The sequence below is a fragment of the Mustelus asterias genome, chromosome 24, assembly GCF_964213995.1.
Source record: "Mustelus asterias chromosome 24, sMusAst1.hap1.1, whole genome shotgun sequence".
Lineage (NCBI taxonomy): Eukaryota > Metazoa > Chordata > Chondrichthyes > Carcharhiniformes > Triakidae > Mustelus > Mustelus asterias.
The window spans coordinates 39,897,502-39,924,131 of NC_135824.1; the positions used below are offsets into that span (position 1 = coordinate 39,897,502).

The 26,630-nt window shown below is 45.1% G+C and overlaps 1 protein-coding gene across 1 annotated transcript in view; it reads left to right on the forward strand.

The window, feature by feature from the left end:
* lrrk1 (leucine-rich repeat kinase 1) overlaps nt 1-26,630 on the forward strand; it is a 207,451-nt gene that overhangs the window by 13,074 nt on the left and 167,747 nt on the right. The window contains exon 2 of the mRNA XM_078241595.1: nt 12,783-12,971. Coding sequence (XP_078097721.1) covers nt 12,902-12,971 — 70 coding nt within the window. The 5' untranslated portion in view covers nt 12,783-12,901. The remainder of the gene's footprint in view (nt 1-12,782; nt 12,972-26,630) is intronic.

The window sequence follows — 26,630 nt, forward strand, 5'->3', positions numbered from 1 at the left end:
TTAAACCTATGCCCTCTCATTTTAGACTCCCCTAGCTTCAGGAAAAGATATTGACTATCTAGCTAATCTGTGCCCCTCATTATTTTATAGACCTCTATAAGATCACCCCTCAGCCTCCTACGCTCCAGAGAAAAAAGTCCCAGTTTATCCAGCCTCTCCTTATAACTCAATCAATCAAGTCTGGGTAGCATCCTAAGTAAGTCTTTTCTGCACTCTTTCTAGTTTAATAATATCCTTTAATAATATCCTTTCTATAATAGGGTGACTGGCAGAATTGGAATGGTTTTACTTCTCCTTGATTCCCATTGGTCTCACTGTTCTTTCTGTCAGCATCTCACCTCTTCCCTTCTTTCTCTCCTCTGCTTTATTTCCTTTATTTTCAATTTCTCTTTGTCCTTTGTTACTTTTCTATTTTAATTTTTCTTATGATTTTCTTTGCCATTGGATCTTTTAGAGGTAGCAAAATCAGAACAGGTCAAATTTCTGTTGGAGAAGCAACCTCTGGATGAGAATCTCTCTTCTAGAAACTTACAGAAGAATCACAGATGTAAGAAAGTCAGATAGGACAGCAACATCTGGCCAGGTGGGGAGGGCTGCTAGAGTTTGCTGTGGGTAGCCATTATGAAAGAAAACAATCATAAACTTCTTCAATCAATCCGCACAACTGATATTCCTCATCCTTAGAACAATTCTCATAAATCTTTTCTGCACTCTCTCCAATGAATTCACATCCTTCCTAAAGTGCGGCACCCAGAACTGTATAATTATGCTGTGACCCAACTAGCATCTTTGACAAACAATCTCCTTGCTCTTGTACTCTGTGTCCCCAATAATAAAGCATAGAATATTGCATGCTTTATTAACCATGCTCTCTACTGTCCTGTAACCAGGACTCTCTACTCCTGCACCCCCTTTAGTATTATACCCTTTATTTTATATCATCTCATTAATTGCTTCATATTTCTCTGCATTGAACTTTTTTTTTTATTCATTGGATCTGGGTGTCGCTGGGGCCAGCATTTACAGCGAGGCCATTTCAGAGGGCAGTTAAGAGTCAACCACATTGCTGCGGCTCTGGAGTCACATGTAGGCCAGACCGGGTAAGGACGACAGATTTCCTTTCCTGAAGGACATCAGTGAACCAGATGGGTTTTTTCGACAATTGTGGTTATCGTTTGACTTGTAATCCCAGATTTTTTTCATTGAATTCAAATTTCACCATCGGCCATGGTGGGATTTGAACCCTGGTCCCCAGAGCATTAGCCATGATCCCTGGATTACTAGTCCAGTGAAACTACCACTGCCTCCCCCACCTATCCACTCACCCACCAGCTTGTCCATGTCCCTTTGAAGTTTACACTACCCTCCTGACAATGCTTCCGAGTTTTGTATCATCCTCAAACTTTGAAATTATGCCCTGGACACAAAGGCCTAGGTCTTGGAAGTGCATGGGTCCCAACACTGATCCCTGAGGAACTCCACTACAAACCTCCTTCCAGCCTGAAGAATATCCATTAACCACTGCACTATGTTTCCTGTTACTCCGCTAATTCCATATCCACGTTGCTCCTGCCCCTTTAATTCCATGAGCTGTAACTTTGCTGACAAGTCCTCCAGTGAATTCAAATTTCACCATCTGTCATGGTCAGATTTGAACGTGGGTCCCCGGAGCAGTGCCCTGGATCTCTGGATTACTAGTCCAGTGACAATTCCACTATGCCAAGGCCTCTCCCACCCATCCCCTCGGTCCACTACCTTGTCCACATCCAAGAACAAAGAAAAGTACACAGGAACAGGCCCTTCAGCCCTCCAAGCCTGCGCCAATCATGATGTCTGCTTAAACTAAAACCTTATGCACTTACGGAGTCCATATCCTTCCATTCTCACCTTATTCATGTATTCGTCTAGTTGCCCCTTAAATGCCGCTATCTTAGAGACGGGATGTATGCGCATTTAGAATGGAAAATCTCATTAGTGACAGACAGCATGGTTTTATAAGAGGGAGGTCGTGCCTTACAAATTTGGTGGAGTTTTTTGAGGAAGTGACAAAAACGGTTGACGAAGGAAGGGCCATGGATGTCGTCTATATGGATTTCAGTAAGGCATTTGACAAAGTCCCTCATGGCAGGTTTGTTAAGAAGGTTAAGGCTCATGGGATACAAGGAGAGGTGGCTAGATGGGAAGAAAACTGGCTTGGCCACAGGAGACAGAGGGTAGCAGTCGAAGGGTCTTTTTCCGGCTGGAGGTCTGTGACCAGTGGTGTTCCGCAGGGCTCTGTACTGGGACCTCTGCTATTTATGTGTTATATATAAATGATTTGGAAGAAGGTGTAACTGGTGTTATCAACAAGTTTGCGGATGACACGAAGATGGCTGGACTTGCGGAAGCAATGAACATTGTCGGGCAATACAGCAGGCTATAGATAGGCTGGAAAATTGGGCGGAGAAATGGCAGATGGAATTTAGTCCAGATAAATGCGAAGTGATGCATTTTGGAAGAACTAATGTTGGGGGGAGTTATACAATAAATGGCAGAGCCATCAAGAGTATAGAAACACAGAGGTGTGCAAGTCCACAAATCCTTGAAGGTGGCAGCACAGGTGGAGAAGGTGGTGAAGAAGGCATATGGTATGCTTGCCTTTATAGGACGGGGTATAGAGTATAAAAGCTGGAGTCTGATGTTGCAGCTGTATAGAAAGCTGGTTAGGCCACATTTGGAGTACTGCGTCCAGTTCTGGTCGCCGCACTACCAGAAGGACGTGGAGGCTTTAGAGAGAGTGCAGAGAGGGTTTACCAGGATGTTGCTTGGTATGGAGGGTCTTAGCTATGAGGAGAGATTGGGTAAACTGGGCTTGTTCTCCCTGGAAAGACGGAGAATAAGGGGAGACCTAATAGAGGTGTACAAAATTATGAAGGGTATAGATAGGGTGAACAGTGGGAAGCTTTTTCCCAGGTCGGAGGTGACAATCACGAGGGGTCACAGGCTCAAGGTGAGAGGGGCGAAGTATAACTCGGATATCAGAGGGATGTTTTTTACACAGAGGGTACCTTAAACCTATGTCCCCTAGTATTTGACTTTTCTAACCTCGGAAAGAGTATCTGACTATCCACTCTGTCCATGCCACTCATAATCCTGTAAACCTCTATCAGGTCTCCCCTCAACCTCCATTGTTCCAGTGAGAACAAACTGAGTTTATCCAACCTCTTCTCATAGCTAATACCCTCCAGACCCCGGGCAACATCCTGTTAAACCTCTTCCATACCCTCTCCAAAGCATCCACATCCTTCTGATAGTGTGGCAACCAGAATTCTAAATTCACAATATTCTAAATGAGGCCTAACTGAGGTTCTGTACAGCTGCAGCATGACCTGCCAATTTTTATACTCAATGCCCCGACCAATGAAGGCAAGCATGCCGTATGCTTTCTTGGCTACCTTATCCACCTGCGTTGCCACTTTCAGTGATCAGTGGACATGTACGCCCAGATCTCTCTGCCTGTCAATACTCCTAAGTGGTCTACCATTTGCTGTATGATTCCTACATGCATTTATATATATATATATACATCCCTTTATATCAAATGCTTTTTGGAAGTCCATGTGCACCACATCAACAGCATTGCCCTCATCAACCCTCTCTGTTTACCTCTTTAAAGGGTGGCATGGTGGCACAGTGGTTAGCACAGCGCCAGGGACCCAAGATCGATTCCTGGTTTGGGTCACTGTCTGTGCGGAGTCTGCACATTCTCCCCGTGTCTACGTGGGTTTTCTTCGGGTGCTCCGGTTTCCTCCCACAGTCCAAAGATATGCAGGTTAGATGGATTGGTCATACTAAATTGCCCCTTAGTGTCAGGGGGACTAGCTAGGGTAAATGCATGGGGTTATGAGGATAGGGCCTGGGTAGGATTGTAGTTGGTGCAGACTCGATGGGCTGAACAGCCTCCTTCTGCACTGTAGGATTCTATGGATTCTAAATACTCCAGTATGTTAGTTAAACATGATTTTCCCTTCAGAAATCCATGCTGGCTTTCCTTAATTAACCCTTTTGTCACTGTGACTATTAATGTTTTTCTTGAAAGTTGTTTCTAGAAGTTACCCCAGCACTGAAATTAAACTAATTGATCCTGTTAAGCAAACTGCAGTATTATTTTGCCCTGGTTTTTATAATTCTCACCAGCCTCCAGAAGGTTCAGCTCCTGGTTCCAGTGTGAAGCATTCGGAGTAATCGCTCTCAGCACCCTGCACTCTGGATGCCAGTGACTGTACGGCACATTAGTGTTAGTGGCTGTGACTACACACTCCAATCTTCACCTCCAGGGGTTGGTGCTCTGTTACTTCAGAATAACGGAAAATTGAAGTGCTATGCAGACGCTGCGACAACGGATGAATGAACACCGCTCGACAATCACCAGGCAAGACTGTTCTCTTCCTGTTGGGGAGCACTTCAGCGGTCACGGGCATTAGGCCTCTGATATTCGGGTAAGCATTCTCCAAGGCGGCCTTCACAACACACGACGGCGCAGAGTCGCTGAGCAGAAACTGATAGCCAAGTTCCGCACACACGAGGATGGCCTCAACCGGGATATTGGGTTCATGTCACACTATTTGTAACCCCCACAGAGTTTCACTGGCTGGCTTGTCTGGAGACAATACACATCTCTTTAGCCTGTCTTGATGCTCTCTCCACTCATGCTGTTTTGTTTCTTAAAGACTGGATTAGTTGTAAGTATTCGCATTCCAACCATTATTCATGTAAATTGAGTTTGTGTCTTTATATGCTCTGTTTGTGAACAGAATTTCCACTCACCTGAAGAAGGGGCTTGCAGCTCCGAAAGCTTGTGTGGCTTTTGCTACCAAATAAACCTGTTGGACTTTAACCTGGTGTTGTTAAACTTCTTACTGTGTTTACCCCAGTCCATCGCCGGCATCTCCACATCATCATTCCCCAATACCAGGTCTAATATGGCTCCTTCCTGAGTTGGGCTATTCACATACTGTTTCAAGAAACCCTCCTGGACGCTGCTTACAAATTCTGCCCCATCCAAGCCTCTAGCAGTGAGTGAGTCCCAGTCAATATAGGGAAAGTTAAAATCACCCATCACAACCCTGTTGATTTTGCATCTTTCGAAAATCTGTCTGCATATCTGCTCCTCTATCTCCCACTGGCTGTTGGGAGGCCTGTAATAAACCCCCAGCATTGCGACTGCACCCTTCCTGTTCCTGAGCTCTATCCACATTACCTCGCTGCCTGAACCCTCCGAGGTGTCCTCCCTCAGTACAGCTGTGATATTCTCCTTAACCAGTAATGCCACTCCCTTTTACATCCCCCTCTATCCTGCCTGAAGCATCTAAATCCTGGAAAGTTAAGCTGCCAATCCTGTCCCTTTTTCAACCAAGTCTCTGTAATAGCAACAACATCATCGTTCCAAATACTAATCCAAGTTCTAAGTTCATCTATCTTAGCTGTTATACACCTCGCATTGAAACAAATGCACTTCAGACCACCAGTCCCACTGTGTTCAAAAACTACTCCCTGCCTGCTCTTCCTCTTAATCTTACTGGCCTTAGTCCGTAGCTCTCCCTCAGTTATTTCTCCTGCTGACCTACTGCTCTGGTTCCCACCCCCCTGCCATACTAATTTAATACAGTAAGAAGTTTAACAACACCAGGTTAAAGTCCAACAGGTTTATTTGGTAGCAAAAGCCACACAAGCTTTCGGAGCTCTAAGCCCCTTCTTCAGGTGAGTGAAGAAGGGGCTTAGAGCTCCGAAAGCTTGTGTGGCTTTTGCTACCAAATAAACCTGTTGGACTTTAACCTGGTGTTGTTAAACTTCTTACTGTGTTTACCCCAGTCCAACGCCGGCATCTCCACATCATATCTGATCGAAGACAGAGGGTGGTGGATGGAAAATTTTCGGACTGGAGGCAGGTTGCTAGCGGAGTGCCACAGGGATCAGTGCTTGGTCCTCTGCTCTTTGTGATTTTTATTAATGACTTAGAGGAGGGGGCTGAAGGGTGGATCAGTAAATTTGCTGATGACACCAAGATTGGTGGAGTAGTGGATGAGGTGGAGGGCTGTTGTAGGCTGCAAAGAGACATAGATAGGATGCAAAGCTGGGCTGAAAAATGGCAAATGGAGTTTAACCCTGATAAATGTGAGGTGATTCATTTTGGTAGGACTAATTTAAATGTGGATTACAGGGTCAAAGGTAGGGTTCTGAAGACTGTGGAAGAACAGAGAGATCTTGGGGTCCATATCCACAGATCTCTAAAGGTTGCCACTCAAGTGGATAGAGCTGTGAAGAAGGCCTATAGTGTGTTAGCTTTTATTAACAGGGGGTTGGAGTTTAAGAGCCGTGGGGTTGTGCTGCAACTGTACAGGACCTTGGTGAGACCACATTTGGAATATTGTGTGCAGTTCTGGTCACCTCACTATAAGAAGGATGTGGAAGCGCTGGAAAGAGTGCAGAGGAGATTTACCAGGATGCTGCCTGGTTTGGAGGGTAGGTCTTATGAGGAAAGGTTGAGGGAGCTAGGGCTGTTCTCTCTGGAGCGGAGGAGGCTGAGGGGAGACTTAATAGAGGTTTATAAAATGATGAAGGGGATAGATAGAGTGAACGTTCAAAGACTATTTCCTCGGGTGGATGGAGCTATTACAAGGGAGCATAACTATAGGGTTCATGGTGGGACATATAGGAAGGATATCAGAGGTAGGTTCTTTACGCAGAGAGTGGTTGGGGTGTGGAATGGACTGCCTGCAGTGATAGTGGAGTCAGACACTTTAGGAACATTTAAGCGGTTATTGGATAGGCACGTGGGGCACACCAGGATGATAGGGAGTGGGATAGCTTGATCTTGGTTTCAGATAAAGCTCGGCACAACATCGTGGGCCGAAGGGCCTGTTCTGTGCTGTACTGTTCTATGTTCTATGGGTGTACAGGTACACAGGTCACTGAAAGTGGCAATGCAGGTGGAGAAGGTAGTCAAGAAGGCATATGGCATGCTTACCTTCATCGGCCGGGGTATTGAGTTTAAAAATTGGCAAGTCATGTTGGCACTTTATGGAACCTTAGTGAGGCCGCACTTGGAATATAGTGTTCAATTCTGGTCGCCACACTCCCAGAAGAATGTGGAGGCTTTGGAGAGGTACAGAAAAGATTTACCAGGATGTTGCCTGGTATGGATGGCATTAGCTATGAGGCGAGGTTGGAGAAACTTGGTTTGTTCTCACTGGAGCGACGGAGGTTGAGGGGAGACCTGATAGAAGTCTACAAGATTATGAGAGGCATGGACAGAGTGGATAGTCAGAAGCTTTTTCCCAGGGTGGAAGAGTCAATTACTAGGGGACATGGGTTTAAGGTGCGAGGAGCAAGTTTTAAAAGAGATGAACGAGGCAGATTTTTTACACAGAGAGTGGTGGGTGCCTGGAACTTGTTGCCGGGGGAGGTAGTGGAAGCGGATGCGGTAGTGACTTTTAAGGGGCATCTTGACAAATACATGAATGAAATGGGAATAGAGGGATATGGTTCCCAGAAGCGTAGAGGGTTTTAGTTAGGTCAGGCAGCATGGTCGGTGCAAGCTTGGAGGGCCGAAGGGCCTGTTCCTATGCTGTAATTTTCTTTGTTCTTTGACCGAGGGGTCAGAATGGACCGAGAGTGAGTGGGATGGAGAATTAAAATGATGCTTGCTGGCAGTTTGAGGTCAGACTGAATGAAGGTGTTCAGCTAAGCACTCGTACTATTTGTGCCCCATCTCCCCAGTATAGAGGAGACCGTACCATGAGCTGCATTTTTTATTTTAGCTCGCTCTGATTTCGTGCCCAATTAATTCCCCTTATTTAACTTTGAACACTTTTCATCTTCATTTATTGGATCAGGATGTCTGTCATTGGCTGGTCCAGCATTTACCACCCATCCCTAATTGCCCCTTGAGAAGGTGGTGGTGAGCTGCCGCCTTGAACTGCTGCGGTCTATGTGGTGTAGGTACACCCACTGTGCTGTCAGGGAGGGAATTGCAGGATTTTGACCCAGTGACAGTGAAGGAACGGTGATATATTTCCAAGTCAGGATAGTGAGTGACTTGCATGGGAACCTCCAGGTGTTGGTGTTCCCTTGTCTCTGCTGCTCTTGTCTGATTATTTCCAGCATGTTAGGATGCAAAGCTGGGCTGAAAAATGGCAAATGGAGTTTAACCCTGATAAATGTGAGGTGATTCATTTTGGTAGGACTAATTTAAATGTGGATTACAGGGTCAAAGGTAGGGTTCTGAAGACTGTGGAGGAACAGAGAGATCTTGGGGTTCATATCCACAGATCTCTAAAGGTTGCCACTCAAGTGGATAGAGCTGTGAAGAAGGCCTATAGTGTGTTAGCTTTTATTAACAGGGGGTTGGAGTTTAAGAGCCGTGGGGTTATGCTGCAACTGTACAGACCTTGGTGAGACCACATTTGGAATATTGTGTGCAGTTCTGGTCACCTCACTATAAGAAGGATGTGGAAGCGCTGGAAAGAGTGCAGAGGAGATTTACCAGGATGCTGCCTGGTTTGGAGGGTAGGTCTTATGAGGAAAGGTTGAGGGAGCTAGGGCTGTTCTCTCTGGAGCAGAGGAGGCTGAGGGGAGACTTAATAGAGGTTTATAAAATGATGAAGGGGATAGATAGAGTGAACGTTCAAAGACTATTTCCTCGGGTGGATGGAGCTATTACAAGGGGGCATAACTATAGGGTTCGTGGTGGGAGATACAGGAAGGATATCAGAGGTAGGTTCTTTACGCAGAGAGTGGTTGGGGTGTGGAATGGACTGCCTGCAGTGATAGTGGAGTCAGACACTTTAGGAACATTTAAGCGGTTATTGGATAGGCACATGGGGCACACCAGGTTGATAGGGAGTGGGATAGCTTGATCTTGGTTTCAGATAAAGCTCGGCACAACATCGTGGGCCGAAGGGCCTGTTCTGTGCTGTATTGTTCTATGTTCTATGAGTATACTAAATTGAAAGAAGTAGGTGTAAGGTACTGTTCCTCCTGGAAGGAGTATTTGAGGTTCTGGATGGTGGGAAGGGAGAAAAGTTTAAAAGTTTATTTATTAGTGTCACAGGTAGGCTTACACTGCAATGAAGTTACTGTGAGAAGGTAAAGTTGCAATTTTTTGCACTTACTTGAGAAGGGCACTTGTTTTCAGAGAATGGGCCATTATTAAATTAGGGGTGAAATAGTCTCGTCAGAATATTGATAATGAGATGTCTGAGCTGCTGAGTATTTTCAGTCTATGATTTTCTGTCTGGAATTCCTGCAGTCAGAGAGTTTTGTTTCTGTGTCAGTGTTTGTTTTGGTGTTTCATTCTCTGGTACTCGTCTTTTAGGAATGACCACCTTGAAGTTGTTCCCTCTTCTCTCTCACATTCTTTCCAATTGGCTCTTTTCTTGTTTGTTGCTTTCTGTTTCATTTTGCGTTTGGACCAGTTTTGGAAGGAGTTCAGTTCAGACTGTCAGCTACAAAACCACAAAGCAAAAAGGAGAAGTGTGTAAATAGGAAGCAAGGCTGATGGTTGACACCAGCGCCTCAATTATGGCGGCTGCTTGCAGTTAGGCCGCATCTAGATTTATTGTTTGTACTTAGCGTGACCATATATCCCTGTTTTCCAGCAACAATTCCTGAGTGAAATACCTTGTCACTGAGAAAGCAACATCTCTGAAAAAGTCCCCAAATATCATTCCTTTTAACTTGATCAGAATATGCCTCATGAATAAGTATAGTCCAGAGCATGCGCTGAAAGTTCCCTTTGATAAAGATGTTTGCTAGATGTCTGAATAAAAAATACATTCAAGAGAAATATCCAGAATGTTTCCATCGTTATTGTTATTAGTGATAACAGATGTTTCCACACTGTTACAGTTGCCATAGTTACAATCCTGAGTAAATGGTCTATGACCTAAAACAGACGCAAGACTTGAGATTGGCTGTAATGTTCAAATGGTGTTGTCCAAAAAGTGTCATTGCAACTTGAACAATCTGCTTGAAAAGGATTTTCCAACCTGACCACCAATTGGAAAAGAAAAATCTATATTATGTTCAATTTGCCAGTTAGTATTTTCCATTTACGTGGAGCAGGATATCTGTAAAATAACACAAGGATAACACCTGAAGCACATGAGAACTCGGAGCAGGAGTAGGCAATTCAACCTCTCGAGCCTGCTCCACCGTTAAGCATGATCATGGCTGATCTAGTCTCCACCTCATCTCTACTCTCCTGCCCTCTCCCTATAACTCTTCATCCTGCTACTAATTAAAAACCTATCTGTCTGCTCAAATTTATTTAGTGTTCCAGTGTTCACTGCACTTTGGGGTAGTGAATTCCTAGATTCACAGCCCATTGAGTGAATTAATTCCTCCTCATTCCTATTTTAAATATGTCACTGTGGTGGACTTCAGTTGTGTGTTTGTTATGCCTGGACACATCCCCTGCCGGCTCGGCTCCTCCCCCTTGTTCAGTTCGGGTCGGTTACCTGTTGGGATGTGCTCCTGATTCTGTTATGAATAAAAGCCTACAGTTGCATTGGCACACAAGTAGTCTTTGCCTAATTGATAGCGCATCAATTTTATTCATAACATTTGACCGACATGGAGCAGCTTTTAAAACCCGACAAGTTAACAATAGACCCTCAAGAGGTCGGAGTCTCTGATAAATTTGACAATTGGCTGGACTGCTTTGAAGCATTCATCGACGCCGCTGCAGTCGTCGACTCAGACGGTGATAAGCTCCACGTGCTCCGCGCCCGGGTAAGCGATGCAGTCTACGGTATCTTCCGGGACGCTACTCCATACGCGGACGCTATAGAACTCTTAAAAGGGCAGTTTCGAAAGAGCCCTAACGTGGTCTACGCCAGACATCTCCTGGCTACCCGCAAGCAGCAGCCAGGAGAATCGTGCGCCCAATTTCAGCGCACCCTGCGGGTCCTAGCTCGAGCTTGTGACTGTGAGGCTGTTTCAGCAGCTCAGAACACGGAGGACCTGATCCGGGACGCCTACGTCGCGGGTGTTGAGTCTACTTACATCCGGCAGTGTCTGCTTGAACAGGATGGCCTGGATCTCCAGAAAACGGCCACGATGGCTGAATCGCTAGAAGCGGCCTCCCGCAATCTCGGGGCCTACCCCACATCCCGTTCCGGCGACGGTTCCACCGCGACGGCAGTTCCAGCGGGGCCCAAATGCGACTTTTGCGGCCTATCCAAGCATCCTCAATACACTTATGTAGCGTGCCCTGACGGGCGGGAGGACACGGTCTCTGTCCGTGACTTGGCACCCGCAGGTGCCCCTGAGGCCCCACGTCCCTCCGCCCCACTGTCCCTTGTGTTGTGAGCCCAGAGGCCACTACGCCCCTTCCCCCTTCAGTCCCAGTCTCCCATATTGTGCGCCCAGAGCCCACTATGGCCCTCCACCCCCCAGCCCCAGTTCCCACTGTTCTCCATACACCACCAGGGCCACAGCTCACTCCCCTCACCCCTATGTACAGCTCGCTTGAGTCGCCGGTGCCGTCGCCACGCAGTACCCGACTACTGGACGGGACGACGGATGGGTCCGCCTCACACCACCTGGCGCCTCCTCTCAACGCTCACTGCATGGAGCCTGGGCTGACACCGCTCCCTGCTCGGACGACTCTGCAACCTGCCCTACGACGATCGCGACGGCGGATCAAGCCACCGGTTCGTCTGGACTTGTGATATTGTTTCTGCTTCACCCCGTGTTGTTTTTTTAAAGGAGGGGTGAATGTGGTGGACTTCAGTTGTGTATTTGTTATGCCTGGACACATCCCCTGCCGGCTCGGCTCCTCCCCTTGTCAACTAGTATAAAGGTGGCTGTCTCCTCCCCCTTGTTCAGTTCGGGTCGGTTACCTGTTGGGATGTGCTCCTGATTCTGTTATGAATAAAAGCCTTCAGTTGTATTGGCACACAAGTAGTCTTTGCCTAATTGATAGCGCATCAGTCACCCCTTAGTCTAAAACTCAGCCTAAAACTATGGCCTCTCATTCTATAATGCCCACAGAGGGGAAATATTCTCTTCACATCTACCCTGTCAATACCCTTTATCATCTTACATAACTCAATTAGATCTCCTCTCATTCTTCTAAACTCTAGTGAGTATAGGCCTAAATTGCTCTTAGGCCTGTTCTTAAGAACAGTTCTTAAGCTGTTCTTAAAGATTGAACAATCTTCTGTTATCTATTTTCTTCATATAAAGGCTGGGCCATATAGACCAACATAGGTTGTTGAAAATCTTATTCTTATTAAGTTGATCTTTCTCTGCACCCTAGCTATGACTGTAACACGATATTCTGCACCCTCTCCTTTCCTTCTCCCCTATGTAATCTATGAACAGTATGCTTTGTCTGTATAGTGCACAAGAAACAATACTTTTCACTGTATCTCAATACAGGTGATAATAATAAATCAAATCCAATTAAATCATACTCTGCTGTGTAAGTATGTTTTCTGTCTTGGCTATTTTGTGTTCTTGGATTAAACATAGATTTGGGCATCCTGACTTAACCAAATCTTTCGAGTGGGTTATTTGAAAACAAACATTTTGAGTATGTCCATACCAGGGTTAAAATACACTGCTCAGAAAATCAGGCGCATGGATTTTGACCCCAGATGAGCGATGGTTCCGTATTATAACTCGCCTTGGACAGTGTGAGCAAGAAGCAGTGTGGGTGGAAGAACCTCTCTTGGAGAGGTAATAGGGCCAAACTGGTGGCAAAATAACTGATTAACATTTGTATTTTTTAATAGGGATTAAATGTTGCTGAAGATCCTTCCTGGGAACTTTGGATAGTGTGTGTGCAATGAGTTGAGGTCACATCCCTGTGGCTGATTTCACCTTGGAGATCAGTGAAGTAACCACTGCTGAGATGTATTGGTATGTGGGACATGAGGACAGTCATGAGGACAGTCATGAAGACAGCGTGGCACAGGAGACAGGTAAAGTAGCAATACTTGCAAATATTTTAATATCTGTGTTGGTCCAAACATGGACAAATGAGCTGAGCTCCAAAGGTGAGTGACTGCCCTTGACATCAAGGCAGCATTTAACCGAGTGTGGCATCAAGGAACCCCAGTAAAACTGGAGTCAATGAGAATCGGGGGGAAAACCCAACACTGATTGAAGTAATATCCAGCAAAAAGACAGATAATTATGGTGGTTGGAAACCAATCGTCTCAGTTCCAGCGCATCATTGCAGGAGTTCCTCAAGGTAGTGTCCTAGGCCCGACCATCTTCAGCTACTTCATCAATGACCTTTCTTCCATCAAAAGGTCAGAAGTGGGATGTTTGCTGATGACTGCACAATGTTCAGCAACATTCGTGTCTCCTCAGGTAACAAAGCGACACCGTGGCACAGTGGTTAACACTGCTGCCTCACAGCGCCAGGGACTCGGGTTCGATTCCTGGCTTGGGTCACTGTCTGTGTGGCGTTTGCACATGCTCCCAGTGTCTGCGTGGGTTTCCTCTGGGTAGTCCGGTTTCCTTCCTCCCACAGTCTCAGGATGTGTGGGTTAGGTGGATTGGCCATGCTAAGTTGCACCTTAGTGTCAGGGGGACTAGCTCGGATAAATACATGGGGTTATGAGGATAAGGCCTGGGTGGGATTGTGATCGGTGCATGTTTGATGGGCTGAATGGCCTCCTTCTGCACTGTAGGATTCTATAAAAGCAGTCCATATCCAAATACAGCAAGAATTGGAAAATATCCAGGCTTGGGCTGATAAATGGCATGTAATATTAGCGCCACGCAAATACCAGTCAATGACCATCTCCAGCAAAGAGAATTTAACCGTGTTTCGTGACATTCAATGGTGTAACTAAATCCCCCACTATCAACATCCTGGGGGTTACCAATGGCCAGAAACTGAACTGGACTAGCCACATAAATCCTGTGGCTACAAGAGCAGGTCAGAGGCTAGGAACTTTGTGGAGAGTAATCACCTCCTGACTCCTCAAAGCCTGCCTACCATCTACAAGGCACAAGTCAGGAGTGTGATGGAATTCTCTCCACTTGCCCGGATTGGTGCAGTTCCAACAACATTCAAGTTTGATACCATCCAGGACAAAGCAGCCCCGCTTGATTGGCACTCAATCCATAAACATTCACTCCCGCCACCGCTGATACACAGTGGCAGCAATGTGAAACATCTATATGATGCACTGCAGGAACTCACCAAGACTCCTTTACCTTCCGAACCTGTGACCTTTACCACCTGGGAGGAAAAGAACAGCAGTTCCCACTCGCATCCAAACCCAATGGATTGCAGGGGCTCAAGAAGGCAGTTCACCACTACCTTCTGAAGGGCAATGGGGGAGGGGCAATAAATACTGGCCTAGCCAGCAAAGTCCACGTCCTGTAAATGCATAAGAAAAGTGATTTAAACTTAAATAAGGGCAATTATGATGGGATAAAAGCAGAGCTAGCTATAGTGAATTGGCACTTGAGTTAAGAGATAGGTCAATAGAGATGCAGTGGCAGATATTTAAGGGGATATTTCAGAATATGCAGAATAGATGCATTCCAATGAGAAAGAAAAATTCCAAGGGGAGGTTCCACCATCCATGATTAACTTGAAGGGTTAAGGATAGTATCAAACTGAAAGAAAAAGCATCTAATAGCGTAAAGATGGGCGGTAGGTCAGAAGATTGGAGTGAATATAAAAAACAGCAAAGAATGACTAAAGGATTAATAAGAAGGGACAAATTGGAGTACGAGAGAAAGCTAATCAGAAATATAAAGACAGATTGTAAGAGCTTCTATAAATATTACAAAGAAAAGATGGGCTGAAGGGCCTTTACTGCCCTTTTTGATTCTCTGACTCAATAACAAAGTGAGCTTTGGTCATATAGGAAGTGGGCCTGGGGAATTGGTAATGGAAAATACGGAGATGAATAAAACAGGTATTTTGCATTAATCTTCACGATGGAGGATACAAGTAACATCCCAGAAATAGCTGTGAATGAGGAAATGAAACGGTGGAAGGAATTATTGTTGGGTCTGGGAGCTGACAGATCCCCGGGTCTGGATGGACATCACCCTAAAGTCTTAAAAGAAGGTGCTAATGAGATAGTTGATGCATTGGTTTTAATTTCCCAAAACTTCCTAGATTCAGGGAAGGTTCCATTAGATTGAAAGATAGCAAATGTAATTTCTTTATTTAAAAAGGGAGGGAGACAGAAAGCAGACGAGTTAGCTTAACATCCGTCAGAGGGAAAATGTTAGAAGCCATTATTAAAGATGTTACAGCAGGGCGCTTAGAAATAAATCAAGGTAATCAGACAGAGTCAATCTGGTTTTCTGAAAGGGAAATCATGTTTAACCAATTTATTTGAATTCTTTGAAGAGGTAACATATGTTGTGAATAAAGTAGTGAATGTGGTGTACTTAGATTTCCAGAAGGCATTTGATAAGGTGCCACATCAAAGGTTACTGGAGAGAATAAAAGCTCATGGAATAGGAAATGTCATATTGGCGTGGCTTGAAAATAGATGGTGAGAGATTGCAGAGCTCTGAGATGCAGAGAGATGTGTGTGTCAGTGCATGGATCACAAAAGGTTAATATGTTGGTACAGCAAGTAACTAGAAAAGCTAAATGTCGGTGAATGGGATTGGTATAGATTAGTATCTGATGGTCGGCATAGACATGGTGGACCGAAGGGCCTGTTTCTGTGCTGTATGACTCTATTACTCTAATCGAACATTATCGTTTATTACAAGGGGAATTAAATAAAAAAGTAGAGAGGTTATGCTTCAGTAATTTAAGTTTTTTTTATTAGTGTCACAAGTAGGCTTACATTAACACTGCAGTGAAGTTAGTGTGAAAATCCCCTAGTCTCCACACTCCGGCACCTGTTTGGGGACATTGAGGGAGAATTTAGCATGGCCAATGCAACTAACCCATCATGTCTTTTGGACTGTGGGAGGAAACCAGAGCACCCGGAGGAAACCCACGCAGACATGGGGAGAACATACAGACTCAAGACAGTGACCCCGGACTGGGAATCAAACTCGGGTCCCTGGCACTGTGAGGTGGCAGTGCTAACTACTATGCCACCATGCCACCTATAGAGTACAGTGAGACCACATCTGCAGTATTGGTCTCCTTATTTAGGAAGGAATGTATACATGTACGGAAGCAGTTCAGATTAGAATGACCTAGAATGGGCAGGTTGTTTTATGAGGAAAAGTTGGACAGGGAGAGCCTCGCTGCTGGGTGAGCTGGGGTAGGACTGACAGTGCTGCACTGTCAGAGGTGCATGGTTTGCCTTCTCATGGTTTAGATGATAAAAATGCAGGGCAGTCATGTGCTGTATTCAGAGGTAGTGTGGCTATGAGGAGCAACGCCGACATTGCTGTTCCCTCGTCTCCTATTCCTGTTTATTCAGTAAGTTTTGGAGGTTGAATATAAGAGACTGGGATTGTCCAATTGTGCTCTGTCAGTGCCTCCTGCTGGTCAAGGTCTGTAGAAACACTATATTAATGGCAGGAACTAACCTGGAATTTACAGAACTGAGGGGATTTCCAACTCAGGGAAGTAATTATCAAACTCTCCAATGTGACAATTAAAGAGAAATTCAGGAAAGGGAACTCTCCGCTTTTAATTTAATCTTTGAAATCAGGTTCACATGCAGGATCCTTATGTTACGAAAGGAGGAGCTTAACTTAAACAGTCCTTGATTTCTCCTTTCACGACCCATCCGTAAACGTGATTTTTGATTTCCCCCTTTATAAATGGTGGCATCTTTTCCCCAATCCTTCGGTTTGGAGTGTTTCGATCCTCTCCCAATAACCCCACAGCAAACTCAAGTTAAGGTAAAATAAGAAGGTTGCTTTATTTCTCTCACACGCACACACACACAAATCATGTGGGCAAGGGGATTCGCGTTGTCTGCCCCGTCTTGCACTTATACAATAAACAAGCAACAGGGGAAGGAAAAGGGGTACAGGGCAAAGACCACAATAAAAACCAGAGTGATGGGTTTACCAGAGTCCAGAATCCAAAGTCCCATGGTGAGTTCCTTCAGAGGGCAGCAGACAAATGTTTCAGGATGATCAGTATTCCCAGAAGTATGGAGAAGGAATGTGGGGAAGAATTAGTCTTAGAACATAGAAAAGCTACAGCACAAACAGGCCCTTCGGCCCACAAGTTGCGCCGAACATGTCCTTACCTACTAGGCTTACCTATAACCCTCTATCTTACTAACTTCCATGAACTTATCCAAAAGTCTCTTAAAAGACCCTATCGAAGCGCCTCCACCACCACTACCGGCAGCCGATTCCACACACCCACCACCATCTGAGTGAAAAACTTATCCCTAACATCTCCTCTGTACCTACTCCCCAGCACACTAAACCTGTGACCTCTTGTGGCAACCATTCCAGCCCTGGGTAAAAGCCTCTGCGAATCCACTCTATCAATACCTCTCAACATCTTATACACCCCTATCAGGTCACCTCTCATCCTTCGCCTCTCCAAGGAGAAAAGACCTAGCTCTCTCAACCTATCCTCATAAGGCATGCCATCTAATCCAGGCAACATCCTTGTAAATCTCCTCTGCAGCCTTTCTATGGCTTCCACATCTTTTCTGTAATGAGGCAACCAGAACTGGGCACAGTACTCCAGGTGGGGTCTGACCAGGGTCCTATACAGCTGCAGCATTATCTCCCGATTTCTAAACTCAATTCCTCTATTGATGAAGGCCAGTATTCCATACGCCTTCTTAACCACAGCCTCTACCTGCAACGCTGCTTTGAGCGTCCTATGAACCCGGACCCCAAGATCCTTCTGATCTTCCACACTTCCAAGCGTCTTACCCTTAATATTATATTCTTTCATCCTATTCGACCTGCCAAAATGAACCACCACACACTTATCTGGGTTGAAGTCCATCTGCCACTTCTTCGCTCAGTCTTGCATCTTATCTATGTCTCGTTGCAACTGCTGACATCCCTCTACACTATCCACAACACCACCAACCTTTGTGTCATCAGCAAACTTGCCAACCCATCCTTCCACTTCCTCATCCAGGTCATTTATAAAAATCACAAAGAGCAAGGGTCCCAGAACAGGTCCCTGGGGCACTCCACTGCTGACCGACCTCCATGCTGAAAAAGACCCATCTACAACCACTCTTTGCCTTCTCTGGACAAGCCAGTTCTGAATCCACAAGACAATGTCCCCTTGTATCCCATGCCCCTTCACTTTCTCAATAAGCCTTGCATGGGGCACCTTATCAAACGCCTTGCTGAAATCCATATAAACTACATCTACCACTCTTCCCTCGTCTATGTATCTAGTTACATCTTCAAAAAATTCAATTAGGCTCGTAAGGCATGATCTGCCTTGGACAAAGCCGTGCTGGCTATTTCTGATCATACAATTCCCTCCAGATGTTCATAAATCCTGCCTCTCAGGATCTTCTCCATCAACTTACCAACCACTGAGGTTAGACTCACTGGTCTATAATTTCCCGGGCTATCTCTTCTCCCTTTCTTGAATAACGGAACCACATCTGCAATCCTTCAATCCTCTGGAACCTCTCCCGTCTCCATTGATGACGCAAAGATCATCGCCAGAGGCTCAGCAATCTCTTCCCTCGCCTCCCACAGTAACCTAGGGTACATCCCATCTGGTCCCGGCGATTTATCTAACTTGATGCTTTTCAAAAGCTCCAACACATCCTCTTTTCTAATGTCCACATGCTCAATCTTCTCAGTCCACTGCAAGTCTACTGCAACTACCAAGATCCTTTTCCACTGTGAATACTGAAGTAAAAGTATTCATTGACTACCTCTGCCATTCTGCCGGTTTTATACAGACTTTCCCACCGTCACATTTGATAGGTCCTACTCCTTCACATCTTATCTTCTTGCTCTTAACATACTTGTAGAATGCCTTGGAGTTTTCCTTTATCCTGTCTGCCAAGGCCTTCTCATGACCCCTTCTTGCTCTTCTAATTTCCCTCTTAAGTTCCTTCCTACTAGTCGTATACTCTTCTAGATTTCTAACATTACCTAGCTGCCTGAACCTTTTGTAGGCTTATCTTTTCTTCTTGACTAAATTCGTTACAGCTTCCGTGCACCATGGTTCCTGTAACCTACCATAACTCCCCTGTCTCATTGGAACGTTGCTGTGCAGAGCTCCAGACAAATTTTCCTTGAAAATTTGCCACATTTCTTCTGTACATTTCCCTGAGAAAACCTCCTTCCAATTTATGCCTCTAATTTCCTGTCTAATAGCCTCATAATTGCCCTTACTCCAAATAAACACTTTCCTAGCTTGACTGATCCTATCCTAGTCTTGTAGGCACCAAGACAGGAGTTTTGAAGTTCAGTCGTTCAGTGTCGATGAGGGTCGGGCCTTTTACCGGGACATGGTCTCTTTCTGCTGTTCCCTATTAGGTGTAAAATGGTAGGCTGACTGAGGTCAGGTCCACTTGGCCATATTACAGGTTCCAGCAGCTTGGACAGAGGTCATGTGACGTACCTCCCACTGTCTCTCCTGTTAGACAAAGGATGTATTTTGCCAGGACTGGAATCTTGAGTTTATTAGAGGAGTCAGGGTTCCTTTCGTCCTTTGTAGACCGTTGGCACAGTGGTTAGCACTGCTGCTTCACAGCACCAGGAACCCAGGTTCAATTCCCGCCTCGGGTGACTGTCTGTGTGGAATTTGTACATTCTCCCCGTGTCTGCGTGGGTTTTCTCCAGGGGCTCCAGTTTCCTCCCACAGTCCAAAGGTGTGCAGGTTGGGTGGATTGGCCATGCTAAATTGTCCCTTAGTGTCCGAAGATGTGTAGGGTAGGTGGATTAGCCATTGTAAATGTGTGGGGTTACGGGGATGGGGTGGTGGGGAGGGCCTGGCTGGGATGCTTTTTCGGAGAGTCGGTGCAGACTTGATGGGCTGAACAGCTTCTTTCTGCACTGCAGGGATTCTATGGAAATATAAAGTGGTTTTGTGCAGTTCTAGGAAGGGATATTAGTGTAATTTTAGAGATAACATGTCTCTAATGTTTTCCTGAAGGTAGATATTCCTCTGTAATGAATCAGGGCAAGGCAGGGTAAAGCTTTGTCTTTTAAAAATACAATATAATTTCATAGAGTAGCCACGTTGACATAGATATCATTATTGTCTTGTCTCCTGTTTTGAGTCACTCATTGAAGCATCGTTATGAATGATGCTGCTGATATGTGGTAATTAAAATTGGATGAGGTAGAATGGGAAGTTTCCATATTTGGGGTAATCAATTGCATTCATTCCATTCATTTGGTTGCCAGAGCAACTCTTTTTTTTACTTCATGGGATGTGGGCGTCGCTGGCTGGGCCAGCATTTATTGCCCGTCCCTAATTGCCCTTGAATTGAGTGGCTTACTAGGCTATTTCAGAGATACGTTAAGAATCAACCACATTGCTGTGGCTCTGGAGTCACATGAAGGCCAGACCAGGCAGATTTCCTTCCCTAGTGAACCAGGTGGGTTTTTCCGACAAGTCACAATCGTTTCATGGTCATCAGTAGACTTTTAATTCTAGATTTTATTTGATTCAAATGTCACCAGCTGCCATGGTAGGATTCGAACCCAGGATCCACAGAACATTATCCCTTGTCTTTGGTTTACTAATCCAGTGAGAATACCGCAATGCCTTCTCCTCCGACTATTAATAAAACAAGACAATTGGCCATCGAAGGCCGAGTTGAAGAGTGATGGATATGGGACTTTGAGGGTAGGGGGGAAGGAGAGAGACCATTCTGAGGCTAGGTCGGGGTTTTGGAAGTGGAGACCCTTTTGTGTTTTTATGGAATCTCCTCCCCTTCAACAACAGACAGATCGATTGACCAATGATTTACTGTTGCTGTTCCCCGTATTTCCTTGAATGTCATCTATTTAGGATAATAAGTGAAATCAAACAAGACTTAAAACAATTAGTTAGAAAACTTTAAGACCATGACAGTGCAACAAGTTTTACAGATACATCCAGACACTTTAAATTCAACAGCACAACTCAATGCTCAGAATGGCTGATTCAGATGACTCAGATGTTTAGAGTTCCCCAACATCCCTCATGGCTTTCTGCTGGCCTGACTTTCTCTCGCACTAAAATGGCTGCTCCTATTCTCTCTCTCTGGCAGTCCGTCAAAGTAAGGAGGATTTTCACCACACAGTACATCTCATGGCAAGAACCTGTACAAGGATTATTTTAACATTAGCTATTGTGCTGCAGCTGCCATGTGGTTCTGGGTGACCGGGAGACTTGCTCTTACCACTTAACCATTGGAAGGATTTACAGGTTGATCTTCAAACTGTTTGGCTCTGTTACGAACACACCTTCCATGGCCATCGATTCTTGGGGTGGGACTTGAACCCAGAGCTTCTGGCACAGAGGCAGGGACACTACTCACTGCTCCCCCTACTTTTTTGCTCTTATTACAATTCTTGTCGACAAAAACAGGTTTTCCATTCTTTCTCTCCCATGATTTGCACTTAGTGTTCCCAGTTTCCCACGGTCTCGAGGCTTCCTTACCTGTAGCTTTGCAAACTATTTACTGGACAGGTTCTGATTTTTGTCAAAATTCCCAGCACGCCTTAGTCCTTCATTCACCCAGGGTTCCAGTCAGTTTCCTTGGCTGGGACTTTCCCATTCCACGGTGGACGGGAATGGAAAATTTGGAGAGCCAGCCAAAAATGCATTGACGTGCGGCAGCATCGGAAAATCCCAGCAGAGGCAGTGCTGGAAATTCCCGGCCCAAAAAGCTGGCATTGAAAATTCCAAAGTTTCTGCAGCTGTGAAATTTCCTGGCCCCGGTCCCGTTGAAGTTTGGTTTGTTTGATTGGGTCTGATCCTTTCTGTGAGATACTGCAACAGTGGCATCAGCACTCACTATTCGAAATGTTGCCAGGGAAACAATAACAGATTATCAGAAAGTGTTTCAACAGAAATGATTAGATAATGGAAAGTATTATTTTTGTTAGTTAAGCTAGTGGAAGACAACGTTATGTCCAAAGAATCTGTGGGAAATGGCTGAAGAGATATGGGTACCACCAGGGCCACATGGCTCCTGACCTCATTCCAGCCTTGGTCCAATCATAGACCAAAGAGCTGAATTCCAGAGACAAGGTGAGAGAGTGACTGCCTTTGACATCAAGGCAGCATTTGACCAGGTGTAACATCAAGAAAAACTGGAGTCAGTGGGAATCAGGGGGACAACCCTCCACTGTTTGGAGTCATACCTGGCACAAAGGAGGATGGTCATGGTGGTTAGAAGTCAATCATCTCAGCTCCAGGACAACACTACAGGAGTTGCTCAGGGTAGCGTCCTAGGCCCAACCATCTTCAGCTGCTTCATCGATAACCTACCTTCCATCATTAGAATTGGGGATGTTCACTGATTATTCTACAATGTTCAGCATCATTCATGACTCCTCAGATACTGAAATAGGCCCTGTCCGACTGCCTGGACAGCAGTCAGGCTTGGGCTGGTAAGTGACATTTGCACCACCCAAGTGCTAGGCAATGACCATCTCCAATAAGAAAAAAAACATCATCATGGATCATTTCAAAGCACTCTCTAGCCAATTAGGAACTTTTGAAGTGTTGTCACTCTAGTAATCCATAGAATCCCAACAGTGCAGGAGGCCATTCAGCCCCTCTAGTCTGCACAGATACTCAGAGCATTCTACCTCGGCCCACTCCCCTGCCCTATCCCCTTAACTGCAAACGTTATTCATGGTCAATCCACCTAACCCGCACATCTTTGGAGTGTGGGAGGAAACCGGAGCACCCGGAGGAAACCCACGCAGACACGGGGAGAATGTGCAAACTCCACACAGACAGTGACACAAGGCTGGAATTGAACCCGGGTCCATGACACTGAGGCAACAGTGCTAACCATTGTGCCACCCTCTGTTCAATGCTGCTGAATTCCCGTGCATATCTTGAGGGCTGTAATTGACCACAAGCTTAACTGGACCAGTCGTGTCAATATTGTGGCTCTAAGAACAGATCAGAGACTGGGACATCTGCAATTATTAACCCAGCGCCTGTGCTTGATGTACAAGTGCTAGCAGCTATAAGTCAGGAGTGTGATGGAGTGCTTTCTGCTTGTCTGCTGGGTCAGTACTGTTCGAGCAACATTCAAGAAGGCCAAAATGATGCAGCACAAAGCAAACTGTTTGATTGGCACTCCCTCCACCACTGATGCACAGTGGCAGCATGCTGTACTCGATACAAGATGTCCTGCAGCAACTGCCCAGGCTCCTTTGACAGCATCGTCTAAACCCGCAACCTCTATCAGCTAGATGGACAAGAGCAGCAGGTGGGAACACTGCCATCTACACGTTCCCTCTCCAAGTCAATACCGTCCTATCTTGCATCTACACTGTCACTTGTTCAAAACTTGAAAATCCTTCTCAGTTCTGTTGGTGTAAGTTTACCTAAATGGATGGCAGCAGTTCAAGGAGATAGCTCACCACCACCTTCCCAAAGACAATTCAGGCTGGGCAATAAATGCTGAGCTTGTCAATATGCCCACATCCATGAAAACTAGAAATAAGTGAAGGCCCTGAAACGATATTTTGGGGTGTATTGAATGTGCGTTTGCACGAGGACTGAACATTCGTTAGTGTAACATCTATTCTCGGAAAAGAGAGGTAAACAGACTCGGCTTCATTTAACATCTATGGGGGGGGGAAGTTTCAAATCGTTAATTGAAGACCAGATTAAATTATCTCAATGAAGATGAAATAATTAGAAGTAATTGACTCAGGTCCCAAAAAAGGAGATTGTGCTTGACGAGTCTGAGAGCTCCCTGGCAGAGTTTGGAAATGCTGTGGATGCTGTGTACATGGACTTCTTGAAAAATCTTTGACAAGGCCATAGGTTATGAAATGAAGGGACGAGTGGGAATCGGATGAAATGGAATGAGAGTAGGAGTTAAGTATAGATTTTTATCGTGGTTGGAAGTGGGTAGTGGTGTGCCATTGAGTTGAATCTGACACCACTTCAGTTCACTGAACGTTACTGATTTGGGATGGGAGGGTATGGCACACGACTGGAGTCAGGTATAGATTGGAGCAAGTAGAGGTGGCAAGTTCCTTTCTACCAGTTGCATTTTCTGACAAGTGGCAGCTTTTGCAGTCATTTTTGTAGATTGTTCATTCATTTGATGTTATCTTCTTCCCTGAAGGTAGAGGGTCCTGGATCTCCACCTCTGTCTGTCCATTCTGTCCTTGTACATTCTGCACAGATCAGCTGCTTCCAGTCCAGTATTCTGCATCCATTTTCCCCCTCATTCCTCTCCTACATTTTCTGTCAATCATCTCCTGCATAATGACCACTTGCTCCAATGATATGACTGAAATATTCTCTCTTTGGTGTAATGTACTCATTTCCTCTTCAGGTATTTCCAGCACTTCCCCAATTGGTTTTCCTATCTGTGAAAGAAATGTGGAACATCCTCCTAAATGCCACATCTCAAATGCTGATCATAGACTCTTGGTCCATGTCTCTGAGGCAAATATGTAGAAATGTGACACCTCAGCATTGCTTTCTTAAGATTCAGCTTCAGTCTCTTTAATGTTAACGTATCCTTCGTTCAGCCAAAGCTGGTCCTATCTATCTCGATTATCTCAATGACGTTTCCCAGGGTCTGCCCAAGGGGATGTGAACGCTTTCACTTGTTCCAGGACTTGCCCTTTTACTTCAGTATTCACGTCTAGAGTTTCTTCTCTGCTTCTGCCTCTGCATTGTCTTGCTTTTCTTCGATCCATTCTTAATCCACATTCCTCACTCTTTGCTCTTTATTTACAGTTTTCTGTTGTGCCTCTTCTGACTCTGTGATCAGATAATGTTATCTGCGTGTCACTAGATGTGGTTTTTATGGTGTTAGTCCACAGATTACCCAGTTAACCCAATCCCACAACCTTGAAATATCTGAGAAAAGTTATTCGGGTGAGAACAGCTCCTACAATAAACCAAGTATGGAATCCACAAATTTCCATGGAATTCCTACACAGGAATATGCCCAACCAGCCTGTGTTGGTAAAAGCTAATTACTGCAGATGCTGGAATCTGAAACAAAAACAGAAAATGCTGGAAAATCTCAGCAGGTCTGACAGCATCTGTGGAGAGAGAATAGAGCCAACGTTTGGAATCAGGGTGACTTTTTGTCAGAGTCGATATTGGTGTTTAATATTGACATGAACAGCACATCCCATGTTCCCGCTCTCTTCTCCCTTCCCTATTGTCATGGACTAAAATTCTCCGACCTCACCCGCAGCTAGGGTTATCCGCTGCCGTGAATGGAGATTTGGCTGAGCACCAAATTCTCCATTCTCAGTGGCGGCAGTAGTGGGATGTGAGAGATCAGAGAATTCCAGCCATGGTGTCCGTTTCGGTGACTTTTTATAAAATTGTTTTTTCTGGTCTCATCCATTTAATTTTATATTTGTGTTCCTTCATTGTCTCCCTTGATCACAGGAAGCAATCTGTTCCTATTCTATTCCTCTCTAGTTCCGAACAATTGTATTAACTCATCCGATAATTCATATCCGCTGAAAATAACTCTAGATTTCTGAGTCTTTCTCCATATTTGTATTTCCTGATTAACATCCAAGTGAATCTGCACTCTAATATTACCTCAATATCCTTCAACCAGTGGATAATTCTCATCTGTCTACTGCTCCCTTCACCTTCTAAACAAGACCGACCCATATTGTAAAGTTCTCCAGCCCTCTGTCTGCCTGGATTATTCAGTAGGACTTGAATCTTACAGGCTGTGAGAACCCAAACAGGTGGGAGAATTGGTTTCAATCTTACATTTGAAAGTAAAGAAAGACTTGCATTTATATAGCACCAGGATGTCCGAAAGCACTTTACAGCCAAAGATGTACTTCTGAAGAGTAGTTGTTGTTGTAATGCAGGAAGGACAGCTGCTAACTTGTACACAGCAAACTGAAATAAGCAGCACCGTGATGAGGAGCAGCCACTCCCTTTTAGTGATGATGTTTCACAGGTTTTAGAACTCTTGGGTTATTGCAGAAGAAGAACTCTGCCACCAGGTTCACTGGTACTGGACACAGCATCGACGCAGCTGTTTCACTAGTGCTCTTGGGCAAAAGCAACTTGTCTCCCCTACTTAATCTGAACTTTAACTCCACTTCCACATTGCATCATTGACTCTTAATACTCTGACATTCCCTAGCAAAACACCCAGTTGTAAGTGACAAATTGTTTTGTTGAACTTCATTGCAAGAGGAGTTGAGTACAGGAGTGACAGTGTCTTACTGCAGCCCTTACTACAGGGCCTTGGTGAGAGCACACCTGGAATATTGTGTCCTGTTTTGGTCTCCCTATCTAAGAAAGGAGAGAGTGTAGCGAAGGTTCACCAGACTGATTCCTGGGATGGCAGGATATTTGTATGAGGAGAGATTGGGTTGATTGGGCCTGTCTTCATTGCAGTTTAAGAGAATGAGAGAGGATCTTATTGAAATGTATAAAATTCAGTCAGGGTTGGACAGACTAGATGCAGAATGCTGTTCGCCCTGGGTGGGGGTTCTGGAACAAGGGGTCACAGTCTCAGGGTGCAGTGTACTATTAAGGACTG